At 41.0% G+C, this 23,183-nt stretch overlaps 1 protein-coding gene across 1 annotated transcript; it reads right to left on the bottom strand.

Moving 5' to 3' along the window:
- Positions 1-1,030: 1,030 nt before the first annotated feature.
- Positions 1,031-18,874, bottom strand: LOC124262747. The gene is made up of 7 exons (XM_046697297.1): positions 18,813-18,874; positions 15,501-15,713; positions 14,060-14,169; positions 9,724-9,852; positions 7,678-7,752; positions 6,968-7,106; positions 1,031-1,665 (listed from the first exon to the last, which is right to left on the bottom strand). Exons 2-7 carry the CDS (start codon positions 15,669-15,671, stop codon positions 1,291-1,293), a joined length of 999 nt encoding a protein of 332 aa, XP_046553253.1. The 5' UTR covers positions 15,672-15,713; positions 18,813-18,874; the 3' UTR covers positions 1,031-1,290.
- Positions 18,875-23,183: the final 4,309 nt, after the last annotated feature.

Genomic DNA, 23,183 nt, shown 5'->3' with positions numbered 1-23,183 from the left:
GGTAAAAAAGAACTTTTTTCACAATGACAAAAACTTACATCACACTGTCATAAGAAATATACAAACATTCGAAAGATCATAAGGCAGCACATAAGCATAAGAGTGAGAGAGTGAGTGAGTTTAGTTTTACGCCGCACTCAGCAATATTCCAGCTATATGGTGACGGTCTGTAAATAATCAAGCCTGGACCAGACAATCCAGTGATCAACAGCATGAGCATCGATCTGCGCAATTGGGAACCAATAACATGTGTCAACCAAGTCAGCGAGCCTGACCACCCGATCCCATTAGTCGCCTCTTATGAAAAGCATGGGTTACTGAAGATTCATTTTAACCAGTACCTTCACGGGTATAAGCATAAGAAATTTAGACGGTACTAATAAAATGCATTTCACAAATAATTATTTTAAAACTATGTCTACTAACTGGTTAAAAAGTACCCAGAAGTTTGGATTCTTGGGAGTAAAATCCATGCAATACCTAAATGAAAAAGAGCAAAATGCATATAATCAGTGGTAATTATCTGTTTATTCGGCACAAAAGGCACAATAGCAGTGACAATGATGTGTTTGGATCACCGAAAATACTTAACACCAGGTGTTCGCAAAAAGGCATGTCATGCCATTAGGGGTGTCGCGATACGTGAATGTATCGATGCATCGATACATTTTTACTGACGATACGATACGCGATACATGCTTGCGTGTATTGATTCCTATTTTAAAACTTTTTCGATTCAAATTTTTATGCTATATCCATCTCCTTCAAAGTCTTGATAGTAAAATTATACGAGACCGCTCCGATAAATAGATGTAGCTAGCTTTACTTAAAAAATAGGTTGGAAACTAACAACTTTTGTGATTGGCTAGACTATTTTGATGGACCAATCAGCGAGCGCGTACGTTGCCGGTAAGGTAATGCTATGAAAAGGCGCAAAAATTACGTATCGCGATACGTATCGTATCGGGACCTTAAAATCGTGATACGTATCGTATCGTGAGATTGGTGTATCGTGACACCCCTACATGCCATACTGACAACACCTGTCACTCACACAATCAAAACCACCAAAACCCCAATGTGAATCAAATATGCAATATTAGTGAAGTATTATTACCATTATCAGGACTATTATGAACATGGAAACAGATTAAAATAGCTTCAAATGGAAGGCAACTTGATCAGTTTTAGATGAGGGAATGTCTAAGAGAATTCTAAATATTTCACAACACAGAATTTCAACCTTTCCATCCTTTTCTATCTGACCACCACAATTCCATGAAATTTCCTCTAATGAAACATTTGGGCATCTTTTGTATGGACGATAGTCTCATTTGGCTTCAACAGATTCATGTTGACATAATGCAGCTCGTAGCAACACGATCTCAACTTCTTTGTGTGGAGGGATTTATACTCTCCAAATGGGTTTTTTCTGTAATTAAACTTCCGGAAATTATGCTGCTCCAATTTCCGCAAAATTTGGTACATTCTAACAAAGTCTTCAGTACCAGTTGGTAAATCAATCTTGGAAACTTTGAACAGTTCTCGGGAATGCATTTCGAATCCAATCTGTTTGACATTCCTGAGAGATCCTTCTCCCAGCATTGCTTGTATCACTTTCCATTCCGAGTACTCGATGTCAAACTTTAGATAGTTGATATATGTCTGGAAAAAACAAAACAAAAGAACTTTCATGTTTGTCTATTTGTTTTTGAGCTCTTTACCAAGAATATGGTCTCCATGGGTCTCCATTCCACTGAGCGCAGAACCGGAAAAGATGCATTTTTGTTTGTATGCTCTTTGCACTCAGCAATATTCCAGCTTAATGGTGTGTAAATAATCGAGTCTGGACCAGACAATCCAGTGATCAACAGCATAAGATCAACGCACTAAGATACAATGATATGTGTCAACCAAGTCGGCGAGTCTGACCTTCTGATCCCGTTAGTCGCATCTGACAACAAGCATGGGGGTCTGAAGATCAATTCTAACCCGGATCTATGATTAATGCTATCAAATAGTATGTTATCAACTGCTTGGCTTGATATCAGTTTCTAGCTCTGAAAAGACTTTTCAACTACTGCGTCATAAAATGATGATTATGTTGGAAAATATCTTAACATACACTATGTAATGAGACAGTGGGGGATTTAAAGAAATATTCACACTTTAACATTTGGAAAACAGTAGCGATGAGGCAGTAAAGTGGATCGATGACACAGGTACACAGGTCATGCAAGTCTGACAATGTGAACTCTGGTGAATTGTTTAAGGATGGAAGGACCGACGTTAATGGCTGGAAGTTAAAATCTACTTTTTCAAGAGGCATGCCTATATACATCCTCGATAATCACTCTCCACTATACCCTGGATGCATCCACGGCTTGGCCCGATGATCTTATTACCTCCCTTGGCTGGCTTTTTATCCAATCAGGTGTTTACGCTGGGAAGTTGAGCGAACCAATCACAACTCACTTTTGCTTCTTAAATTATCTAACCGTTCAAACTTGGCAACACAACTGATGCAGAGGTACTCTGAAAGAGGTAGAAGGAGTTCTTTCATATATTTTTTTAAAATTTCAGATCTGTCAATTTGTCTGTATGATTTTTCCAAAAATATGAGTGGCACTGCGAACAAACTTTCGCGACCGCGACCGCTATCTTTGTTGACACTGGCAAGCTCAGATGTAACGACAGCTTATCTGATTGGCTACTGTGAGAATGTGGAGCCAGCAAAGGGAGGTAATTAAATCATCAGGCCAAGCCGTGAATGCATCCAGGGTATAGTGGAGAGTGATCGTAACGTATACCCTGGAGACTATCGAGGATGCCCTATATATTGACCCCTCTTGAATTGACAAGATAATTATATTCAGCAGAGCTACAGATAACTTTTTGGGTCACTGAGTTATGTACTCGCTTTTGTTCACCTCAATTGGGTATCCTAATTTTCCTTTGAGTAACCAAATAAATTGTACCCACCTCACTCAAACTCATTTGGGTATTTTGCCATTTTTCATTAATTGTCAAAATATAATAAAGTTTAAATGTTGGTTTATTTGTTTGCTGAAACAGAACCTCTCAATATACCTCAGTTGCTTTTTCTATCCTCAGTAACCTCGCATATAAGATCACATTTATTGAGTATTTACAAAAATTCAAGCATACTTGTACGCACTAGACTTAATTCCTGAGTTTTCACATAAATATTTGCGTTATTTACGCGGATACGCAGCTTATCTGTACCTCTGATTCAGACAAAAATAATCCACAAATATTGCAGCTCTCCAATTCCACATGGGGCACGGGCATCCCAGACACTAACAATTCGCATTCCTCAGGTATCCCAGAAAGTTATGACCCTTGGCGCTAATCTGGGTCCATCCGGATTTCGTTGCTAGGTTACCATATCTGGGTTCATGGGTTCCGACAAAATTTTCAAGAGCAATGACCTGCATCACTCCAGGCTTTAATCCTACATCAAACACAGTTGCAGGGAGTAATAAAAGGTGTCAAACTGTACTTATTCTCAGAGGTCTTTCTATGTGCAACAAATGTTTCATGTCGGAAAGCGCACATAGAATGTAAACAAAATCTTCATCATCGTATTATTCTTATTCTTGGGTTGGTCCTGGAAACACGTAGACCACTTTATCTGATTTCTTTGTTCTTGCTATTTAAGTTCTGTGAAAAAAGTATCAGATGTCGAGATACAATCCGATGCAGGAGAAGGCGTGGCAGAGGCAAGTGCCTCATCTAAACAGTGAGCTGACATGGTGACAGGACCAGTGGACTGTGCCACTGTAACTGGGGGTACTGAGACACGATGACAGGACCAGTGGACTGTGCCACTGTAACTGGGGGGTACTGAGACACGATGACAGGACCAGTGGACTGTGCCACTGTATCTGGGGGGTACTGAGACACGATGACAGGACCAGTGGACTGTGCCACTGTAACTGGGGGTACTGAGACCGATGACAGGACCAGTGGACTGTGCCACTGTAACTGGGGGTACTGAGACACGATGACAGGACCAGTGGACTGTGCCACTGTAACTGGGGGTACTGAGACACGATGACAGGACCAGTGGACTGTGCCACTGTATCTGGGGGGTACTGAGACACGATGACAGGACCAGTGGACTGTGCCACTGTAACTGGGGGGTACTGAGACACGATGACAGGACCAGTGGACTGTGCCACTGTAACTGGGGGGTACTGAGACACGATGACAGGACCAGTGGACTGTGCCACTGTAACTGGGGGGTACTGAGACACGATGACAGGACCAGTGGACTGTGCCACTGTATCTGGGGGGTACTGACCCACCGCCGAGGCCTCCGCTCTAACGATGGAATCAAAGTCAATGGGCTAGGATGCAGAAACATCTGAAGACGGATTCCAAGACACCGGAAGGATCGGTCTGGAAATAGAAGAAGACGTAGCCACAGACAATGCCGAAGACACGGGAGGCACAGTCGATCTAGTGTCGGGCATAGGAGGATGAAGCGACGAATCATAGTGGAGTGCCAAATATCCCAATGGTTGAGACAAAGGCGTAGCCTGAAGCGACGCACTGGACGTAAGTGCCGAACTAGTTGAAAGCGTCGCACTGAAATGTAGTCCAGATCCAACAAACGAAGGTGTACCAGTGGAAAACACCATAAAAACGGGAAGCAACGCTCTGGGAGGGAGCACCGAAACCCAATAGAGCTGGTGTATGAGACAGCTGAGTAGACTGAAGCGACAAACTCGGCTTGAAACCATAAGGCACCGGTGTTGTAACATGAAATCCTGCACTGGGTGGAAGCGTCGAACCATATGAAAGCGCCACTTTGGAAGAAAGCAGCACTCCATATGCAGAGTTACATAAGTGAGTGGTGCAGAAAGCGCCGCACGGCATACGAGGATAAGAGAACGGCGATTGGGGCAAAGCGCCGAACTGGATGGAAGTGGTGCATAGTTAGCAAGCGATGATCCAATCAGTGTGGTTGGGCATAGGAGGATGAAGCGACGAATCATAGTGGAGTGCCAAATATCCCAATGGTTGAGACAAAGGCGTAGCCTGAAGCGACGCACTGGACGTAAGTGCCGAACTAGTTGAAAGCGTCGCACTGAAATGTAGTCCAGATCCAACAAACGAAGGTGTACCAGTGGAAAACACCATAAAAACGGGAAGCAACGCTCTGGGAGGGAGCACCGAAACCCAATAGAGCTGGTGTATGAGACAGCTGAGTAGACTGAAGCGACACACTCGGCTTGAAACCATAAGGCACCGGTGTTGTAACATGAAATCCTGCACTGGGTGGAAGCGTCGAACCATATGAAAGCGCCACATTGGAAGAAAGCAGCACTCCATATGCAGAGTTACATAAGTGAGTGGTGCAGAAAGCGCTGCACGGCATACGAGGATAAGAGAACGGCGATTGGGGCAAAGCGCCGAACTGGATGGAAGTGGTGCATAGTTAGCAAGCGATGATCCAATCAGTGTGGTTGGGCATAGGAGGATGAAGCGACGAATCATAGTGGAGTGCCAAATATCCCAATGGTTGAGACAAAGGCGTAGCCTGAAGCGACGCACTGGACGTAAGTGCCGAACTAGTTGAAAGCGTCGCACTGAAATGTAGTCCAGATCCAACAAACGAAGGTGTACCAGTGGAAAACACCATAAAAACAGGAAGCAACGCTCTGGGAGGGAGCACCGAAACCCAATAAGGGGGTGTATGAGACAGCTGAGTAGACTGAAGCGACACACTCGGCTTGAAACCATAAGGCACCGGTGTTGTAACATGAAATCCTGCACTGGGTGGAAGCGTCGAACCATATGAAAGCGCCACATTGGAAGAAAGCAGCACTCCATATGCAGAGTTACATAAGTGAGTGGTGCAGAAAGCGCTGCACGGCATACGAGGATAAGAGAACGGCGATTGGGGCAAAGCGCCGAACTGGATGGAAGTGGTGCATAGTTAGCAAGCGATGATCCAATCAGTGTGGTTGAAAGTGCCAAACCAACTAAAAGCGCCGCATCGGGTGAACTCTCTGACTAAGCGCACACACTGCAGGCGTGGGAACCGTAACACCCACCCCAAGCGGCGCACTGGAAACAACCGGAGCACCCGCCGTAATGATGGGAGCCTGGGAAATCGTAACCAATGCAGAAGGCCTAGACTACGAGGGAGAAGTAGTTTAAACTCGGCCTCGGAGAATCGGCCTATTTAGTGACGGGACTCGAAGTTTGAGGGCGAAAATGTCGACGTAAATTTTCACTCAAATAGGAATCAGAAGTCGCCATCTGGTGATGGTTATTTAGATTGTCTAACTGCCACTTTAGAACGGCGGTCCGTCTTAGCATGTTTGGAAGAGGAAGGACCCTCAGATGGCCTCCAACACTCTCTATCCGCCATTCTTCTAGATCCAACCCGTCGATATGCCGAAAATTCATCGGCATCTGGGTGAGCACGATGTGAACAACAGCGCAACCAGTCCCACCAGCCTATACCATCCACATAAAGAATGTGGATCGGCGACTGAAAAGTTGCTCTTACATTTGTCACAGTGTTTCCGTTTTCTTGTGGAACTTCAATTATATTTACCCATGATGAAACAATAAAATACTGTGTCCAACTGAGGGAACAGCACATGTCCACTCGGTGTAGCAACAAGAAAGAGAATGATGTCATGTGATCATCTGAGCAATGTGCACGCTTATAGAGATGATTGACAGGTCCTGCTATCGGAGTGGATCAGAGGTCAGGTGGTACAGAGGCCAGATCTGATTCAACTTAGCCTAAAGCTAAGTTTCTACATATGGGTCATAGAAGAAAAGAGAGGCACATACCATGAGATAGGATAAGTTTAAAATATATGTTTCCATCTGTTTCACACATAAACCTAAGCAGGGAAAATCAAATTGGCAATGTGCGTAAATTCTGGTGTCCAATACCTTTGAGGAACTGCGGACTTACATTCTGGTGTCTATTGTCTTTGAGGAATTGGGCCAGAGTCTTCATCTGCCAACCTGCAGGAGTTTCAAAGTTCTTGGGTGCAATGCCCAGCTCCTGGAACTGAATCAAGGCGCTTCGGTTGTGGGCGCGGGTGTTGATGCTGAAAAAACATAATGCACATAAAATAACATCAGGCATGGTCATCATCACCACATGTCATTATCATCATCATCATCATCACCACAAGTCATCATCACCATATGCCATCATCATCATCATCATCACCACATGTCACCACCACCACTATCATCATCATAACCACCATCATCATCATCGAAACCACCATCATCATCATCACCACCACCACTATCATCATCATCAACCAAACCACCATCATCATCATCATCATAACCACCATAATCATCACCACCAGTCATCATCATCATCACATGTCTCCATCACCACCATCATCAGCACGTCACCATCACCATCATCATCACATGTCTCCATCATCATCACCATCATCATCATCGGGGCAGTGGGGTAGCCTAGTGGTTAAAGCGTTCGCTCGTCACGTCGAAAACCTGGGTTTGATTCCCCACATGGGTACAATGTGTGAAGCCCCCCCGATATTGCTGGAATATTGCTAAAAGCGGCGTAAAACCATGCTCACTCACTCAATCATCATCATCATCAAAGCGAAAGACATCTTCAACACCTCTGTGTATTACCTGGGATCATATGCCAGCACTCGACATCCATATATCTTAGAGACGGCATCATCAAACTGCCAGTCCGTGCCGATGCTGGAAGAGATGAGAGAATCAGAATATCAGTAGCATATTAACAAACGGAAAGTTTCAAGGGCTCTTTTGTGTCCACAGAATCATGTAGATTTACAACATGAGCAAAAGATGCCAGATGGTCTTCTGTATATGACACTATTTCCTACTGAACACTTAAATGCATTTCTACTTAAAACACCAAGTGAAGAGACAAGACTAAACATATCAAAATGGCTGACTTTCAGGTGTTTTCAGGGAGCATATCTCTAATATTTGAACAAGAGCAAATCAATGATCCACAGTGACATTCTCAAATGTAGACACAATTAGTCCTAATGTAAAAACACAGTACTGACTAGTGTTGGGAATCTGAAACCAAATCCACTCGATTATCTGAGGACTTGTGGTGAATGAGTATCGATTATAATCGAAATATATACATTTTTAATGTAATCACCAATTTTAAGCGTTTTCCCCGAGGCAATTTCTAATTAATGTTTTTTATACTAATACTGTCATGCAATGAAATGCACACATGCAAGAAAGACACTGGAATTGTAAAGTGGTTAAATGTTTACAATGCTTACAATGATTCTTGTGTCCACATGGCAGTGAGTGAGTGAGTTTAGTTTTACGCCACAATATTCCCGATATGAGTCTAAACCAGACAATACAGTGATCAACAACACGAGCATCGATCCACACGACTGGGATACGATGATGTGTCAACCAAGTCAGTGAGCCTGACCACATGATCCTGTTAGTCGTCCCTTACAACAAGCATGGCTTACTGAAGATCAATTCTAACCCGGACCTTCACGGGTCTCGTTTCTTGAAGGTTGATACTGAAGTAAGTGCAATAATTATGTCGATACACTCAGATATTGACACACACGTCCGTTAACATGAGTTGCTGAAGATCAATTCTAACCCTGATCTTCGCAAGTCACGCCACATGGTAGATTTTAAAGAAATTCCACATTTAGTCATTCTCTCACCCACTAACTCAATCAAGCAAAGGCGTACATAAACACGGGTGTTTGAGGCCCATTGGAGTTGCACAGTTGATACAGCCTCGGTAACTGATAGTGCTGCTCAATATAACCGGTTTACCGGTATTTACCAGTTCAGACATGAAAACGATACGCATTGCGATATGCTGATCGAAAACCGGTTCTTTGACATGCATTCAGAAAACTTCGTAACACTCGGATATCTTCGGATATTTCCGTTTTTTAAGTTGTTCCTTTCCTTTTTTTATTTGTGAAGAATTTTATTTACATTTGTTTTTTGTCATGATTAAAAGTTTTTATTAAATCTTACTCAAGCATAGTGATTTTGTTGTGTTTTTACCCTATAAATCAAGCATTAACTCGATTATACGTAGTTTTTTGTTGGAAAAAACCTTCTTGCAATGTATTGCAATACATATCGCAATATATGCTTTTGCATCGCAATATATCGCAATATAAAAATTCTCTGCAATACCCACCCCTCGGTAACTGATCACCAAAATGAGTACACCACATATAGCTGTAACAGCTTTTCCGCTGGCATTTTGTACAGCAGGAGATTGTGACCGGCTAGCATTTCATATACAGGTTATTTGTAAATTCTTACCGGTCAAGTGATCACGCTTTTTATTGTGTGCGAGACCTTGTACCCAATAACAAATCAGAAAAGTAGACGGTATCACAATGCGTCAATACTGCTATATTTAGCCTTGGGTTTTCCAAAACTGCTATTTTTTATTTGACAACACCTCGATGTCATTGTGGAAACGTTATCTTTTTCAAGGAGAAACAAAATTGACAGAGGTAATTAGAAAATTTATTTTAAAATTTGCCTGACACGATGACCGACAGCCTTTGAAATTACCGGACATTCTAACTTTATACTGGTCAAAGTCCGGTATATACCAGATAATGGAAACACTGATTGTAGTAGCCCCATATTAGGAGTTTTACAGACATTCTAGCCTCACTGACTCACCCAAAGGAGTACACCAGACACGGTTGTACCAGCCCCATTGGAGGAGACATGCAGACATTCCAACCTCCGTCATGCTGGTGTCCAAGGCGCTGATCGTTGTTACACTTCACGTCTTTGTTCTCCAGGAACCTGCAACCCAAAACAATGTTGTCGTCACACGACATCGTCACATCACTGATCATAAAAAATTGCTTATATATCAGTGCTCCTGAATCAATTTTGAGACAAAATCAACAGGTTTAAATGCAATTTTTCTAATCTGTTTCAGAACCTGTAACTTTTTATCAACATTTTATCAACATTTTCTTATGTTTGGATATCACAGGATTTTGGCAATTATGCTATATTTATGCATACCTTTTCGACACGCTGTAAGGATATACAATTCCAGGATTGGCACGGTAGGTTATCGGGAAGGAGTGATTTCTCCTTTATTCTAGCATTAAATGTTTGCTAGACACTGAACGATATGTCGTAGAACTGTTTAGTCATAAAGATTTATTACGAATATTTTGTAAAGTTAGATTCCAGTCACACAAATTAAAGATTTGTAAATTAAAGTATGATAATGATATTGATACCGACCAACTTTTATGCTCTAATTGTACTATGAGTGTTGTAGAAGATGAGCATCACTTTGTATTAGTTTGTCCATATTAGAAGCATCTAAGAGAGCAACTAATCTCTCCTTATTATTTCACGTGTCCTACAAGGGTAAAAATGTATCAGCTGGTAACGTCTAACAATCCCGAAAAAATCTGTCAAATACTTGAAACGAAATCTGCCAACTTGAGCTGTCATGCATATGATATTGAAATGTACTTTCATGTGCTTTTGGCCATGAGGCCTTATCACAGAATAAACTTGTCACATTTTATCAACAAGCTTAAACAAAATTCAAAAATCAAACTCGATTGTTTTGTTAAATGAAAATTGTAAATACAAAAATCTAATTAAAAAATTAGTTCAGTTAGATTCATTAAGTGCGCTCATATCATTTCAAATACTAGAAGTAAACATTTCTTCCATTTCCTTAATGAAAACAACTTATTTTCAACATATCTGGCTTTGGTATAAGTGGAGGTAAATGTGTCTAACTGTGACAAATTATCTCCCTTTGACCATCAATGACCCCACTGTATTCTCCTGCAAACAGTGGAAAGGTTTATCCTTCTCAAGTTTGGGTGATTAAAACTACTGAAAAACAGATTGCTGGATTAAAAATTATCTACACACCTTGTATGAAATTGACAAATGTGCTGCCTTTTCACACTACAACTATGGTAAATTCTTCACCTTTTGGTCATCTTGCCATAACCTCTTCACATAAATTGCAACAACAAATGTATTCCTATAGCCTACGGATTATCTACCACCCATGTCCTTGTTTTATAATATTTACATGTACCACAAATGCATAAATTATGTACCCATTACAAAGAAATAAAGTGTTAAAAAATTTTTTAAAAAAAATACTGAAAAACATTAAAAACTGACACTTATTGAATGCTTAATATTTTGTTTAAGGACTTTACTCCGACTCCCTTGCCAAGATTATTTAACAGTACAGATTAACAGGGGTTCCCTCAAAACTAGCCAGATCAAGAAGATACGGGTTAAAAGTGGTTTTCAGCAATCCATGTTTGAAAGAGGCTACTGACGGGATCCAGTGGTCAGACTCTCTGACTTGTTTGACACATGTGTGACTGTATTCCAATTGCGTAGATCGAAGCTCATGCTGGATTGGTCCAGACTCGACTATTTACAGACCGCCGCCATATAGCTGAGATATTGGTGAGTGAGGCAACAAACAAACAAACAAATGAAAGCTATGGTCCGTTTGGCTCAAAAGCGGACCGATGAATTGCAATCTAACTCGAAAACTAATAAACATAAAATACTCAATGAAACGCTGATCATAATCAAAACATCATACCCACTCTTGTTAGAGAAGCACGTGCACCAGTGCCGACAAAGTTATTGATTCATTAACCTGTGCTGTGACGTCTCCATCCTTTCTCGAACACCTGGCTGTCCCTTTCTCTGCACTCCTCCCTCGTAACAAATAGTGAACTGTGTCAATATTTTAATGATAGATTGTTAAACAACTTTTTTATTTTCAGGACAAAAATTCTGAAAAAAACTCACCGAGTGGGTATGATGTTTTGATTATGATCAGCATTTCATTGAGTATTTTATGTTTATTAGTTTTCGAGTTAGATTGCAATTCACCGGTCTGCTTTTGAGCCAAACGGACTATAGTCCATTAGGATTCCAGGTTAGAGTGAGTGAGTTTAGTTTTACGCCACACTCAGCAATATTCCAGCTATATGGCGGCAGTCTGTAAATAATCGAGTCTGGACCAGACAATCCAGTGATCAACAGCATGAGCATCGATCTATGCAATTGGGAACCGATGACATATGTCAGCCAAGTCAGCGAGCCTGACCACCCAATCCCGTTAGTAGACAAGCATGGGTCACTGAAGGCACATTCTGACCTGGACCTTCACGGGTTCCAGGTTAGAGAAAGTCCCAAGCAATCAATGTGTCTTGCAGAGGTTATCATATGGATCTGGGCATTGTAATTATTTTTTTGTTTTACAGATTAAAGATAATATGCAGCAGAGAGGGTTCGGGTGATCCCGGCACAGTCAGGCTGGTAAGGCTCATCATCAGCTCAGAGCCCTTACACGCAGCCCAGACAGCGAATGGGACTTCTCCCAGGAAACGCTGCCTAGTCGAACCCTCCAAGAACTTTCCGGAGAATATGTAGACTCCCCAACACTGCAGCCTTCTGCATTACCAAGAGTGTCAGAAGGGCTGTGCTCCCGGTGGAGAACCCGGGCACTCTCCTGATCTGCGCCAAGAGATCAGGAGGTACCAAAACCAAGGGCACCGAGAACAATGGGGAGCCTGACGACAGTGTACTTGGGATGCAAGCTAGACATTTCAAAGGCGAGGTCCGCATATTTAGCATGATTCTCCTGAATCTTGCCAATCATATTGCTGTCAAAAGGGACAGAAAATTCAATGATATACCGGTAGATAAATTCATTATTATCATTATCATTCTTCATAGTAAGTGGGATTCAAACCCATGATCAGCAGATCCTGCCGCATGAAATGTTTGGTCAAAATAATAATCAGACAATCCAGTAATTGACATTATGAGCAGACAGGGAGTGTTTTACCTCACAAACCATTGCATCCTATGTGGATGCAATCTGAGAATGAATCAAAATAATTCACAATAAAAAAAGTCCAGGGATAGAAATACTTTTTTTTCTAAGTGTGCCTTAGGGCACCAGACAAATATTTTGGGTGTGCCATTCAGAAATTGAGTGTGCCCACATGTTTTTAGAATAAATGACAATGATGATGATCATTTGAAATTTACTGTTAAATAAAGAAATGGGTTTATGAGCATTCAGATATGTATGGTATTATTCAATTTGGAAAAAAATAATTGTTTGGGGGATTAAATGACTAAATGTGAGTTATGTCTCTAAAACATGAGGTGTCTAAAAAGGGCACCGAGAACATTTTTTATCCGTGCCATTTCAATATTTACCGTGCCATGGCACACTAATATATGGGGTATTTCGAACCCTGAAGTCTTTTCTACAAAGGAAGTTTGAAGTGATTTGGACCAGAAAGAGTTATGGCCCTTTGACTGACTGACTGACTGAGTTTGGTTTTATGTCGCTTTTAGCAATATTCCAGCAACATCACGGCAGGGGACACCAGAAATGGGCTTCACACAGTGTACCCATGTGGGGATTCAAACCCGGGTCTTCGGCGTGACGAGCCAACGCTTTAACCATTAGGCTACCCCACCGCCCCATGGCCCTTTGATATGATATATCCATTTGCAACATATCTGGTGAAACAAATACATTTGAAAACAAGTTCATCTTTTTGACTGCCAACAAAATCAGATTTAGTAATCAAGGTATTTTGCAAAATCTCAACATGGCATCTTTGGTTCAATCCCTGACAAGATCTCAAGGGCACAGCGACAGTACACACGGCTCACTTGAAAAGAGGACTCATTTACTCAATATAGTTGCTTTGGTTTGAGAGTAGACACAGTCTGAAGGTCAAGGTGACAGAGCACACATTTCACCGGAAGATAGCACTCATTTTACAACAAAAAAATATTCACATGAATGGTGGGTTTGAGAGCAGACACAGTCTGTAGGTCAAGATGACAGTGCACACATTTCACCGGAAGAAAGTGCTTGTTTTACTCAACAGAAACTCCATATAAATGGAAGGTTTGAGAGTATACATTGCCTGATGGTCAAGCCAAGGTGACAGTCCACATAACGTACTTGAAGAAGTTCTCTTCAGCCTCAGCGTGGGACATGTCGGGGGACACCAGGATGGGGGGCATCTCTTTCACATGGATCTGGGGCACCAGGATGGGGATCGGCCTCAGCGGCTGAAACACAACCAGGCGACATACTCAACCAGGGCTCCAGATAAGGGCCTTATCGGCGTATGTACAGATATAAAATAAGTATGATACGGTAGGAAAACATAGCAGATACGCACCACAACAATGGTGTACAGTCTTAGAATCATTTACAGACGTATTTATCTGAAAAAGCATTGTTTTATTGTTTATTGACCTGTTTACACAAGAGTAGCAATGTTGTGGTGCATATATGAAACGAAACACAAGATTACTGATACTCCATTAAATTCCATTCAGTACTCTAAATGTACTCTTATTGTTTTCCAGGCCTCCTATACTGAAAAAATAAGGAGTAGTCAGTGCTTTACTGAAAAAATAAGGAGTACGTACTTCTGATCATGAAAAATTATCTGGAACCCTGCTCAACATCATGCGAACAGCAAGCAGACAAAATACCACGTACAGACATAGGTAGCATCAACAATACACACCCTTTTCTTCATCCCATAATAATGCAGCAGTGAGTGAGTTTAGTTTTACAACGCTTTTAGCAATATTCCAGCAATAAGACCAGAAATGGTGTACCCATGCAGGGGAATCGAACCCTGGTCTTCGGCGTGATGAACGAACGCTTTAACCACTAGGCTACCCTATCGCCCCTTTTGCAGCAGTCATGTGTGTGGCTGGAGTTAGATCACAAAATGAGGACATTCATTGCAATTAAGTATGCTTTTGCAATTTCCAGCATTATCGTAACATTGGTCACCAGAAACTAGTGTGGCGTCAGGGACTGAAACAGGCAAAACATTCAACATCATGCCAAAGAGGCATAGAAAATACCAGATGTGTAGATGAGTGAGTGAGTGAGTTTAGTTTTATGCCGCACTCAGCAATACTCCAGCTACAGTATATGGTGGCGGTCTGTAAATAATCAAGTCTTGACCAGACAATCCAGTGATTGTTTGCATCAGGTAATGTGAATGCAGCAATGACATGTTTGGCTGGAGTTAGAGGATGAAATGAGGAGATTCATTGTGATTAAGTATGTATTTAAACCGACTTTTGCAACATTCTGGCAACATCATGACATTGGACACCAGAAATGGAGAGGCTTACGAATGTCGTAGCACTACGAACGGTTTGTTGATCGGGACCCAGGAACTTACAGACACAATGCGGAGATACGACCCCAGTCAAAACTGCCGAGCCAATAAGAAGAATAAAGCAACAATAACATTCATCAGTGCGCTTATCCACGTTTGTTTGCACCTAATCTATTTCAAAATCGTGTAATCATTTTCAATTAACAAACAGTTATGGGTGCCCATTTTCTTTACAACTATCAGTGAACATACCCTCTCTGTGCTCCTCGGTAATCCAATTGGCCAAACATCAAAATCATTTTTATGTCGATGTCTGCCTGGTGTGTTCTGCTGTCCCCTGAGAAGGACGTAGTACACCCCTATGAACACTACTGTCCCAAACAGCAGGTAAATCAGCAAACGGCGCCGCCGTCGTACACACATCACTGGAACCTCCACAGCCAGATCTCTTCACTTTAAGTTACACTGAAAAATATAAGTGAAAGAATGAAAGGTGTTTCCCGATGCTTAAACACAGTCTGGTATATCTTTTATAAACCAGTGTATGATACAATAAGGCCACTCTTTTTTATTACTTGGTTTACAGATATTTTACAGCAATATTCCTGTTCTTTAGGTGGTAAAAAGAAAATATGCTATTTCAGATAGCCTACTATGAGAGGATTTAAAAAAAACAATCACTTTCACTCGGTAAAGTTAATTCGTCGAATTTATTTGTTTCAACATTTAAAATTTTGTTTTGCGCTGCTGCTAAAGTCGTTTTGGAAAGTCGATTTCAATAAAGTAGATTTTTAAAATATTTATATGGATTTTATTTATCGGCAGTATTTAAAAAAGGACAAAATTGACTTTATTTTTCTTTTCCACTTCAACAAAAATTACAGTCCGCGGATCCGTAAACCAAGTAATGAAAAAAGTGTAACCTAAAGTATGTTTATAAGGAACATGATTTGGAGACCATGATTTTAACAAATAAATGCATGAACTCAAATCAACAGTACTCGAATCTGTACTTTACTGAGAATTTGTAATCCCAAATAGGACGTTACAATTTACATTATAGAAGGCACTCATAGCTTTCATCCATGGGATCCGTGGCAAGTTACACTGGTGTGACGGGTAGACCACAAGGCCTGTAATGCAAGGAACTGACATATAGTTTATATACTGCTAAGACCTTGTCAGTGACAATATACCTTAATGTCACTTTTTTGGTCCCCAGATTTTTTAGTTGTAAGTGCTGTGGGATTGACAAAGTATGTGATCGAGAGTACCAGTTGTCAGACTTCCATTTCATTGGAAATACCGGCAGGGCTACAGAGAAGGGGCGTACAGGCGTAATGTACACCTCAAAATCAATTAAGTACGACATAATATAAGATTTCAAGCGTATCGTGTACGCACATAAATACCTTTGTACGTCTAACATTTAATTTCCGTGCGTATCGTGCAAATGGAAATCTATTTCGGATAAATACTTGTCAAGTTTCTTTTGCGAAACCCGATTTGACACATGAGGAAACCCCGACAATAGGAATCCCTTGCGTTGCCATGCAACGATATGCGTCACTATTTTTCGATTGGCTAAAAACTACACTGTTTCTATTTATATCCAGTCGGACCTGACATTTCGCGCATCACACGGTCGCTCAGTTATTTCTCATGCGTCTTCAAATACAAATACATGGTTGGAAATAGTGATTGATGAATCGTCCAGACAAACCACATCACCAACTCGCTCACACAAAAACATGTCAGTACTCCTTCAAAATTCTCAGTACACCTCCACTTGCAATATGATGTGTAAGTACACTCGCACCCCCAAAAGTTATCTGGAGCCCTGACCGGTGGCTCAGTTGGACCAATCCCTGACTTACGCCGGCGGTTAGGTGCCTCACTAGTCTGTCTCACACTGTCACAGTCCCTGAATCATATTATTTTCCCTACTGTCTAGCCCTCCCTGCAATGCTAAAGCCCTGAATTAAGCAAGTCTAGATTTCCCCAGGTTCAGGGTCTTTGAATCTCTCACCTCACTGGGGCTCGTGTTCAATAAAAAATGGGACTATTTGTTACAATCAAAATTATATATATATATTCAGGGACTAAGCGTTAGTCGAGTGCCTCAGTATCAGAGTATGGGTTTAAAAACATTACAGGAATCTGTGCTCTACTAAGAACATGTAATGCGAAATATAACACGTCACATTAGACCAAGTGATTCGATTTTAAAAAAGATATATAACTTCAAAGAAGACAGTCACATTTCTCTCACAGATACACATCACACTCCGGCACAGCTATGACTTAACATAACATCACTGCCACAGGCTAATTTGCATATCACGTGACCGGACTTTTCTCTTGTTTGTAATCAAACGCGCATATTCATAATAAGAAGAGACTGGACTCACGAAAGCTTTTCGGCTCTCTCTTCATAATGTTTTACATTGTTACATATATATTCTTCCACAACTGCGACAGTAAGGTCTATGACAGTACATATTTAGATATCAAACTGGCGGCATCGTTTGCACTCCATCAGCTTCGATGACAGCACGTGGAGCCGTACAACCTATGTAAACAAAGGATCGCTACACAAATCGAAATAGTGTTACATGTTTTGGGATATTTTCTCAGTGAAACTAAACCATTCTATTAAAGATGTTTAGTTAGATGTGTAGACTCGTCAAAAATAAAAGAGTAAAAGAAATCTGTACATTATATTGAATGCATTGTGCAAGATGTGACGAATCGTCACATTTTTCTGGCCTGTGGCAGAGGTACCAGGGATAGAAATACTTTTTTTTCTAAGTGTGCCTTAGGGCATCAGACAAACATTTTAGATGTGCCTTTCAGAAACCAAGTGTGCCCACGTTTTTAGAATAAATGACTGTAGCAGTGATGATGATCATTTGAAATTATTGTTAGTAAACAACAAATGCAACCTGTTTTCACTGATATGTCTTCTGTTTAAGATGGCTTTTTTAAGCTTCATTTGTTCTGCTTTCACAACACCTTTAATAGCTAAGACTTTTGTGACAGGTTCACTTGTTCAATATATCTAACATACACAATTTCTCTTCAATAACATAACTATCAGTACTCCCATCACTCTACATGGAAAAACAATCAGATTTCTTTACATCATCCATCATATTTCCAGTGATTTCCTGGGCGATAAAGTCAATAAATGTTTTTACTTATTTGTCATTTGCGTAAGTGTTTTGTTTTGGGGATTAAATGACTAAACGTGAGTTATGTCTCTACAAAATTAGGTGTGCCATAAGGGCACCGAGAACATTTTTTATCCGTTCCAGTTCAAAATTTACTGTGCAATGGCACGCTAATACATGGCGTATTTCGAACCCTGGGTACTATGCTGGAACTCTGGGTAGGAGAGTGAGATACACATATCAGCTGTTGTCAACAATGTTATCACCCAAATACATATTTACGCTTACATTACATAAGAGCTACGATTCCCAGACAAACACACATGATATAACTATTGAACATTAATCGTTGTCATTCACATCTAACGAATATTGGCTTTGATTTGATCACCTTTTCAGCATTCGAATTAATCCCGCTTCCGCGTTGCCAATTCTTCTCTCACTTCGCGAGAGCAATAATGGGAAGCAACTCTTGAACGTGCAGACCACGTAGAATATTTTCATGAAACACCCTTCAGACATGCAACGAACTTATTTCGGCGTGTCCAGTCCGGATTAGTGGTTACAATCATTAACTATGAAATATGATGTGAAAAATGAGTCATTTCAATATATATAGTGCGTGTGTCAGCTTATGTTTAATATCAGGATGGAAGGGGCTTAATCGTTTGTTCATAAGGTCCAAGCTCAATGTGACACCGGGGCAATGGGTAGCCTTAAAAAAAGTAATGCCGGAAATGCTTGGAAAATGCTTTTTGGCTTCAAAATCAATATGATGAATTTGACACAAGATAAAAGCACATATATGATACATGTACGACTCTACCTAGTTGGATATTAAAGCTCAGATGAAAAAATGCACTTGAGGGGTGACTTCACAGGAGGAAATCTTGACGTTTTAACAACATTCGTAAATATTCGAAGTACAAACTGTAGTTTTGAAATACAGACTTTAATTATTCATATAGGCTCAACAAATCAAATTGCATAAATGATTGTAAAAGTTTGGTTTTTTTAACATCTATATGTGAAAAAGATGGAACTCTTGTAGTAGTTATATATTCAAAATAATTACGTAAAAAAGTCTTAATTCAAATCGCATAGATAATCTTGTTCACCCATAGAAGTTTCATTTCGTGTATGAGCACTGAACTGGCAACATGCGACTTTATATCTCTTCAGAACAATTAATTTCAAATTTATACCAGTATTTCATACTGGAGAAACAAAGGGGAAACCTCTCGTCAGCTATGACAGGGTTTACTATAGAATGTGTAAATCCCTTGACATATAGTCAGGTTTACAAAGTTGTACACAAATTAGTTACCTAAGGGGTCGTGTCAAAATCAAAACCAGGCTGGAAACACAAACTGGATAGCTTTGATAAGGGTGTCATACGCCGTGCAGTTTATAAACTGTATGAACGCAAAATACCACCGACGTGTGCTAAAATACAAGATGAGATCAAAGATACAATAAATGTCTCGAAAACAACACTTGTTGTAGCTCTGGTAGAAATGGGGTTCAGGTACACCAAAAGGGGAGATGACAGAGCTGTAAAGTACTCAATCCTGTCCATGCGATCAGCTTATCTCAGAACAGTTGAAGAATACCGCAATTTGGGGTTTCAAATTATATACCTTGATGGAACCTGGTGTAAAAAATCACTCAACCGATCGGATGTGGCTTCCTTTAGATTGTTCTAAGGCACCAGTGTTACCATCAGGCAAAGGTAGACGCCTGATCATCTTGCATGCTGGTACCCACAGCAAAGGGACTGATTGGGGGTTGTGACTTTGTTTTTCAGGCCAAGAAATCTGATGGTGATTACCATAGGTATTTTTGGATTGGTTCGAACATCAGCTTTTACCGCAGCTGGACGAACCAAGCGTTATCATTTTAGATAACGCCAGTTACCATAACCTGCGTGTCCCTGGTACCATCACACCCACCATGAGCAATCTCCAGGCTCCGTTGCAGGATTTTCTCACTTCCTGTAACGTGCCTTACGGGCAATCAGAAACAAAGCCCCAGATCATGGAAACAATCCGGCAGCACAAAAAGCCAATCCAGTACATCACTGACGAACTAGCTGCAAAACATAGTTCTGCGTACACCAGTACGGCACTGTGAGCTCAATTCCATCGAGCTCATCTGGGGTAACTGTAAGAGTTTTATTGCTCGCAATAATACCACACTCAAGCTTTCAGACGTTAAAGAGCTTGTGTAAGCTTCTTTTGCGAGAATTACCCCAGAAGTGTGGTAAAAGGCTGAAGACCCTGTTCTCAAAATCGAGGACGAATACCGTCCGCGGGAGGGCGTTAATGTCAGCCGAGTTGCACCTGTTGTACACAGTACAACCAGAAATTATTGAGAATTTAAACATTGTTTATTTTTTCACTCATTACTCACGTATTAAATGTGAATATTAGCAGAACATAACTCCAGATTCAAAGACAGGTGAACAGTTAGTATTTTGTCAAGTCACCATGGGCAGCAATGCAGGCTTCAATGCGGCGGGGCATACTACTGATCAAAGAAGTTAGAAAGTCGTGGTCCATGCGAGAATTATTTGTTAGCCCATAAACATTTTCTAGAAGTGTAGCGTGGAAAAAACCAGGCCTGTGGAACGATGAAAAATACCACGTGATGGAAGTAAATGTCCCTCGAGAATCTCCACCCCACCACGTTAAAATTTCGGACTGTACTTTTGGCGTTGAAAATTTCAGTTTGACTGGACGAATACCGTCTGCGAATACTAAGCCACCTCCTGTCACCGAGGGCCCCCTGGTGCGCCATTAATCGTCTGATCTGATGTCCGATAATGCTCTAAAATCAACTTCCTCTTCTCTAAATCATCCATACTGAGGATTGAAAACACTCTCTCCAAGCACTTGATAGCTGTGGTAATTCCGCTAGAGTCCTCGACCAGCAGTGATACTGACACTTGATATTTTGAGACGGTCCCTGACATGTACTGCCCGTGCGTTACATGAACGCTGTCTGCCCCCAGGTGGGTCACAGTATAGTTTGTTTCATTGAAGTGTTTCTACCATGGAAGTTTTCGATATTTTACGAGTAATCATTATGATTAGGCAATGGTCCACCGTGATTACTCATATGCCATATTAGATCGAGATAGTATGAATGATTATATATGAGTTTTGAATCTGAAATATCAACCATTATCAAATAATTGCCAAAAAGCATTTTCCAAGCATTTCTGGCATTACTTTCTTTTTCAGTTAAAGCGCTCGTCACGCCGAAGACCCGAGTTCGATTCCCCACATGGGTACAATTTGTGAAGCCCATTTCTGGTGTCCCCTGCTGTGATATTGTTGGAAGGTTGCTAAAAGTGGCGTAAATCTAAACTCACTCACTCAATGTGAAACCTATTTCTGGTATCCCTGCTTTGATATTTGTCAAGGCTGTTTATACCGTATCCACGCAACGTTTGGAAAAAGATCGAAATGACGCTTTGGCCTTTAATACAGTGAACTACGTTTCAAACGAACACATGGATATATCGAACTGTCACTTTATTTGGTTTCATCAACCTGCTGTATTTTTTGGTCGAAAAGCGTCCAACGAACTTCGGTTATAACGAATTACAATTAGTAGTCCCTTTCAGGTCGCTATAACCGTAGTTTACTAAACTTTGGTATGTAGTCGCTTTGGTGTTAAACGCTGCGCTCAGGCGCGAAGCAAGTCATTTTGTTCGTGTAAGCCCGATAGGTTCGAAAGCTTTATTTAGATAGTATTGAGGACTTGCCCAATCTTTTTAGCAACAATCATGTGTAAGCCCGGGCTTTTTCTTATAATGGTAACTACGCCCCTGGAAGCATTTGGAGACTGAGCTATGGAGGAAACCCCGTGAAGATCCAGGTTAGAAATGACCTTCAGCAACAAAGGCGACAAGCGGGATCGGGTGGTCAGACTCGCTCCCAGTTGTAGATCCATGATCTTGGTGTCTGTCCCTGAATAATAGAATGAAGGCTCTATTGTTTACAGACCGCCATCATATAAATTTAGTTTGCTAAAATCTTTATATATATTGTTATGGGTGATGATGCATATTTAAAAATGTAATGTGCACTTTTATTTATTGATGAGTATACTTGGTGCAGTTATACCAAGCTTGAGTGAGTTTTGTTTTACGCCGCTGTTAGCAATATTCCAGCAATATCACGGCGGGGTACACCAGAAACGGGCTTCACACATTGTACCCATTTGGGGAATCGAACCAGGGTATTTGATGTGACAAGCAAACAGTAGTATACACAATGGGGCTACGGGACCAGGTCACCCCAAGGGCTCAATTCTTTTAAAAATTGAGCCCTTGGGAAGTCCCTAATCCTGTAGCCCCATTGTGTATACTACTACTGAGTTGCATGCAAAATTTGATGAAAATCGGTCGAATAGTGTCTGAAATATTGACTGTTAAGTGAGCATGGGCCCGATAGGTTCAAAAGCTTTATTTAGATAGTATTGAGGGCTTGCCCAACCTTTTTATCAACAATTATGAGTAAGCCTGGGCTTTTCTTGTAATGGTAGCTACGCCCCTGACTGCTGCCTGTCGAAACAGTGAGTTTGGAGCACAGATTCCATTTACCGATATTGAAAACAAGCATCTACGCCTTCCAGGTACGAATTCGAAGAGTGAGTGAGTATGGTTTTACGCCACTTTTATCAATATTCTAGCAATATAACGACGGGGGACACCAGAAATGGGCTTCACACATTGCACCCAATTGGGATTTGA

Source organism: Haliotis rubra, unplaced genomic scaffold (genome assembly GCF_003918875.1).
Source record: "Haliotis rubra isolate DU_JTF1 unplaced genomic scaffold, ASM391887v1 Scf852, whole genome shotgun sequence".
NCBI lineage: Eukaryota > Metazoa > Mollusca > Gastropoda > Lepetellida > Haliotidae > Haliotis > Haliotis rubra.
This window is presented reverse-complemented; position numbering and strand designations above follow the sequence as displayed.

What these genes read in the sequence shown, in the direction of transcription:
- LOC124262747 (XM_046697297.1), bottom strand. Translation starts at nt 15,671, where the DNA reads ATGTGTGTACGACGGCGGCGCCGTTTGCTGATTTACCTGCTGTTTGGG. An exon ending in TGTCTGGTGTACTCCTTTGG is followed by an intron (nt 7,753 to 9,723) that starts GTGAGTCAGTGA and finishes CATCTCTTCCAG; the next exon opens with CATCGGCACGGACTGGCAGT. An exon ending in AAGACAATAGACACCAGAAT is followed by an intron (nt 1,666 to 6,967) that starts GTAAGTCCGCAG and finishes TGTTTTTTCCAG; the next exon opens with ACATATATCAACTATCTAAA.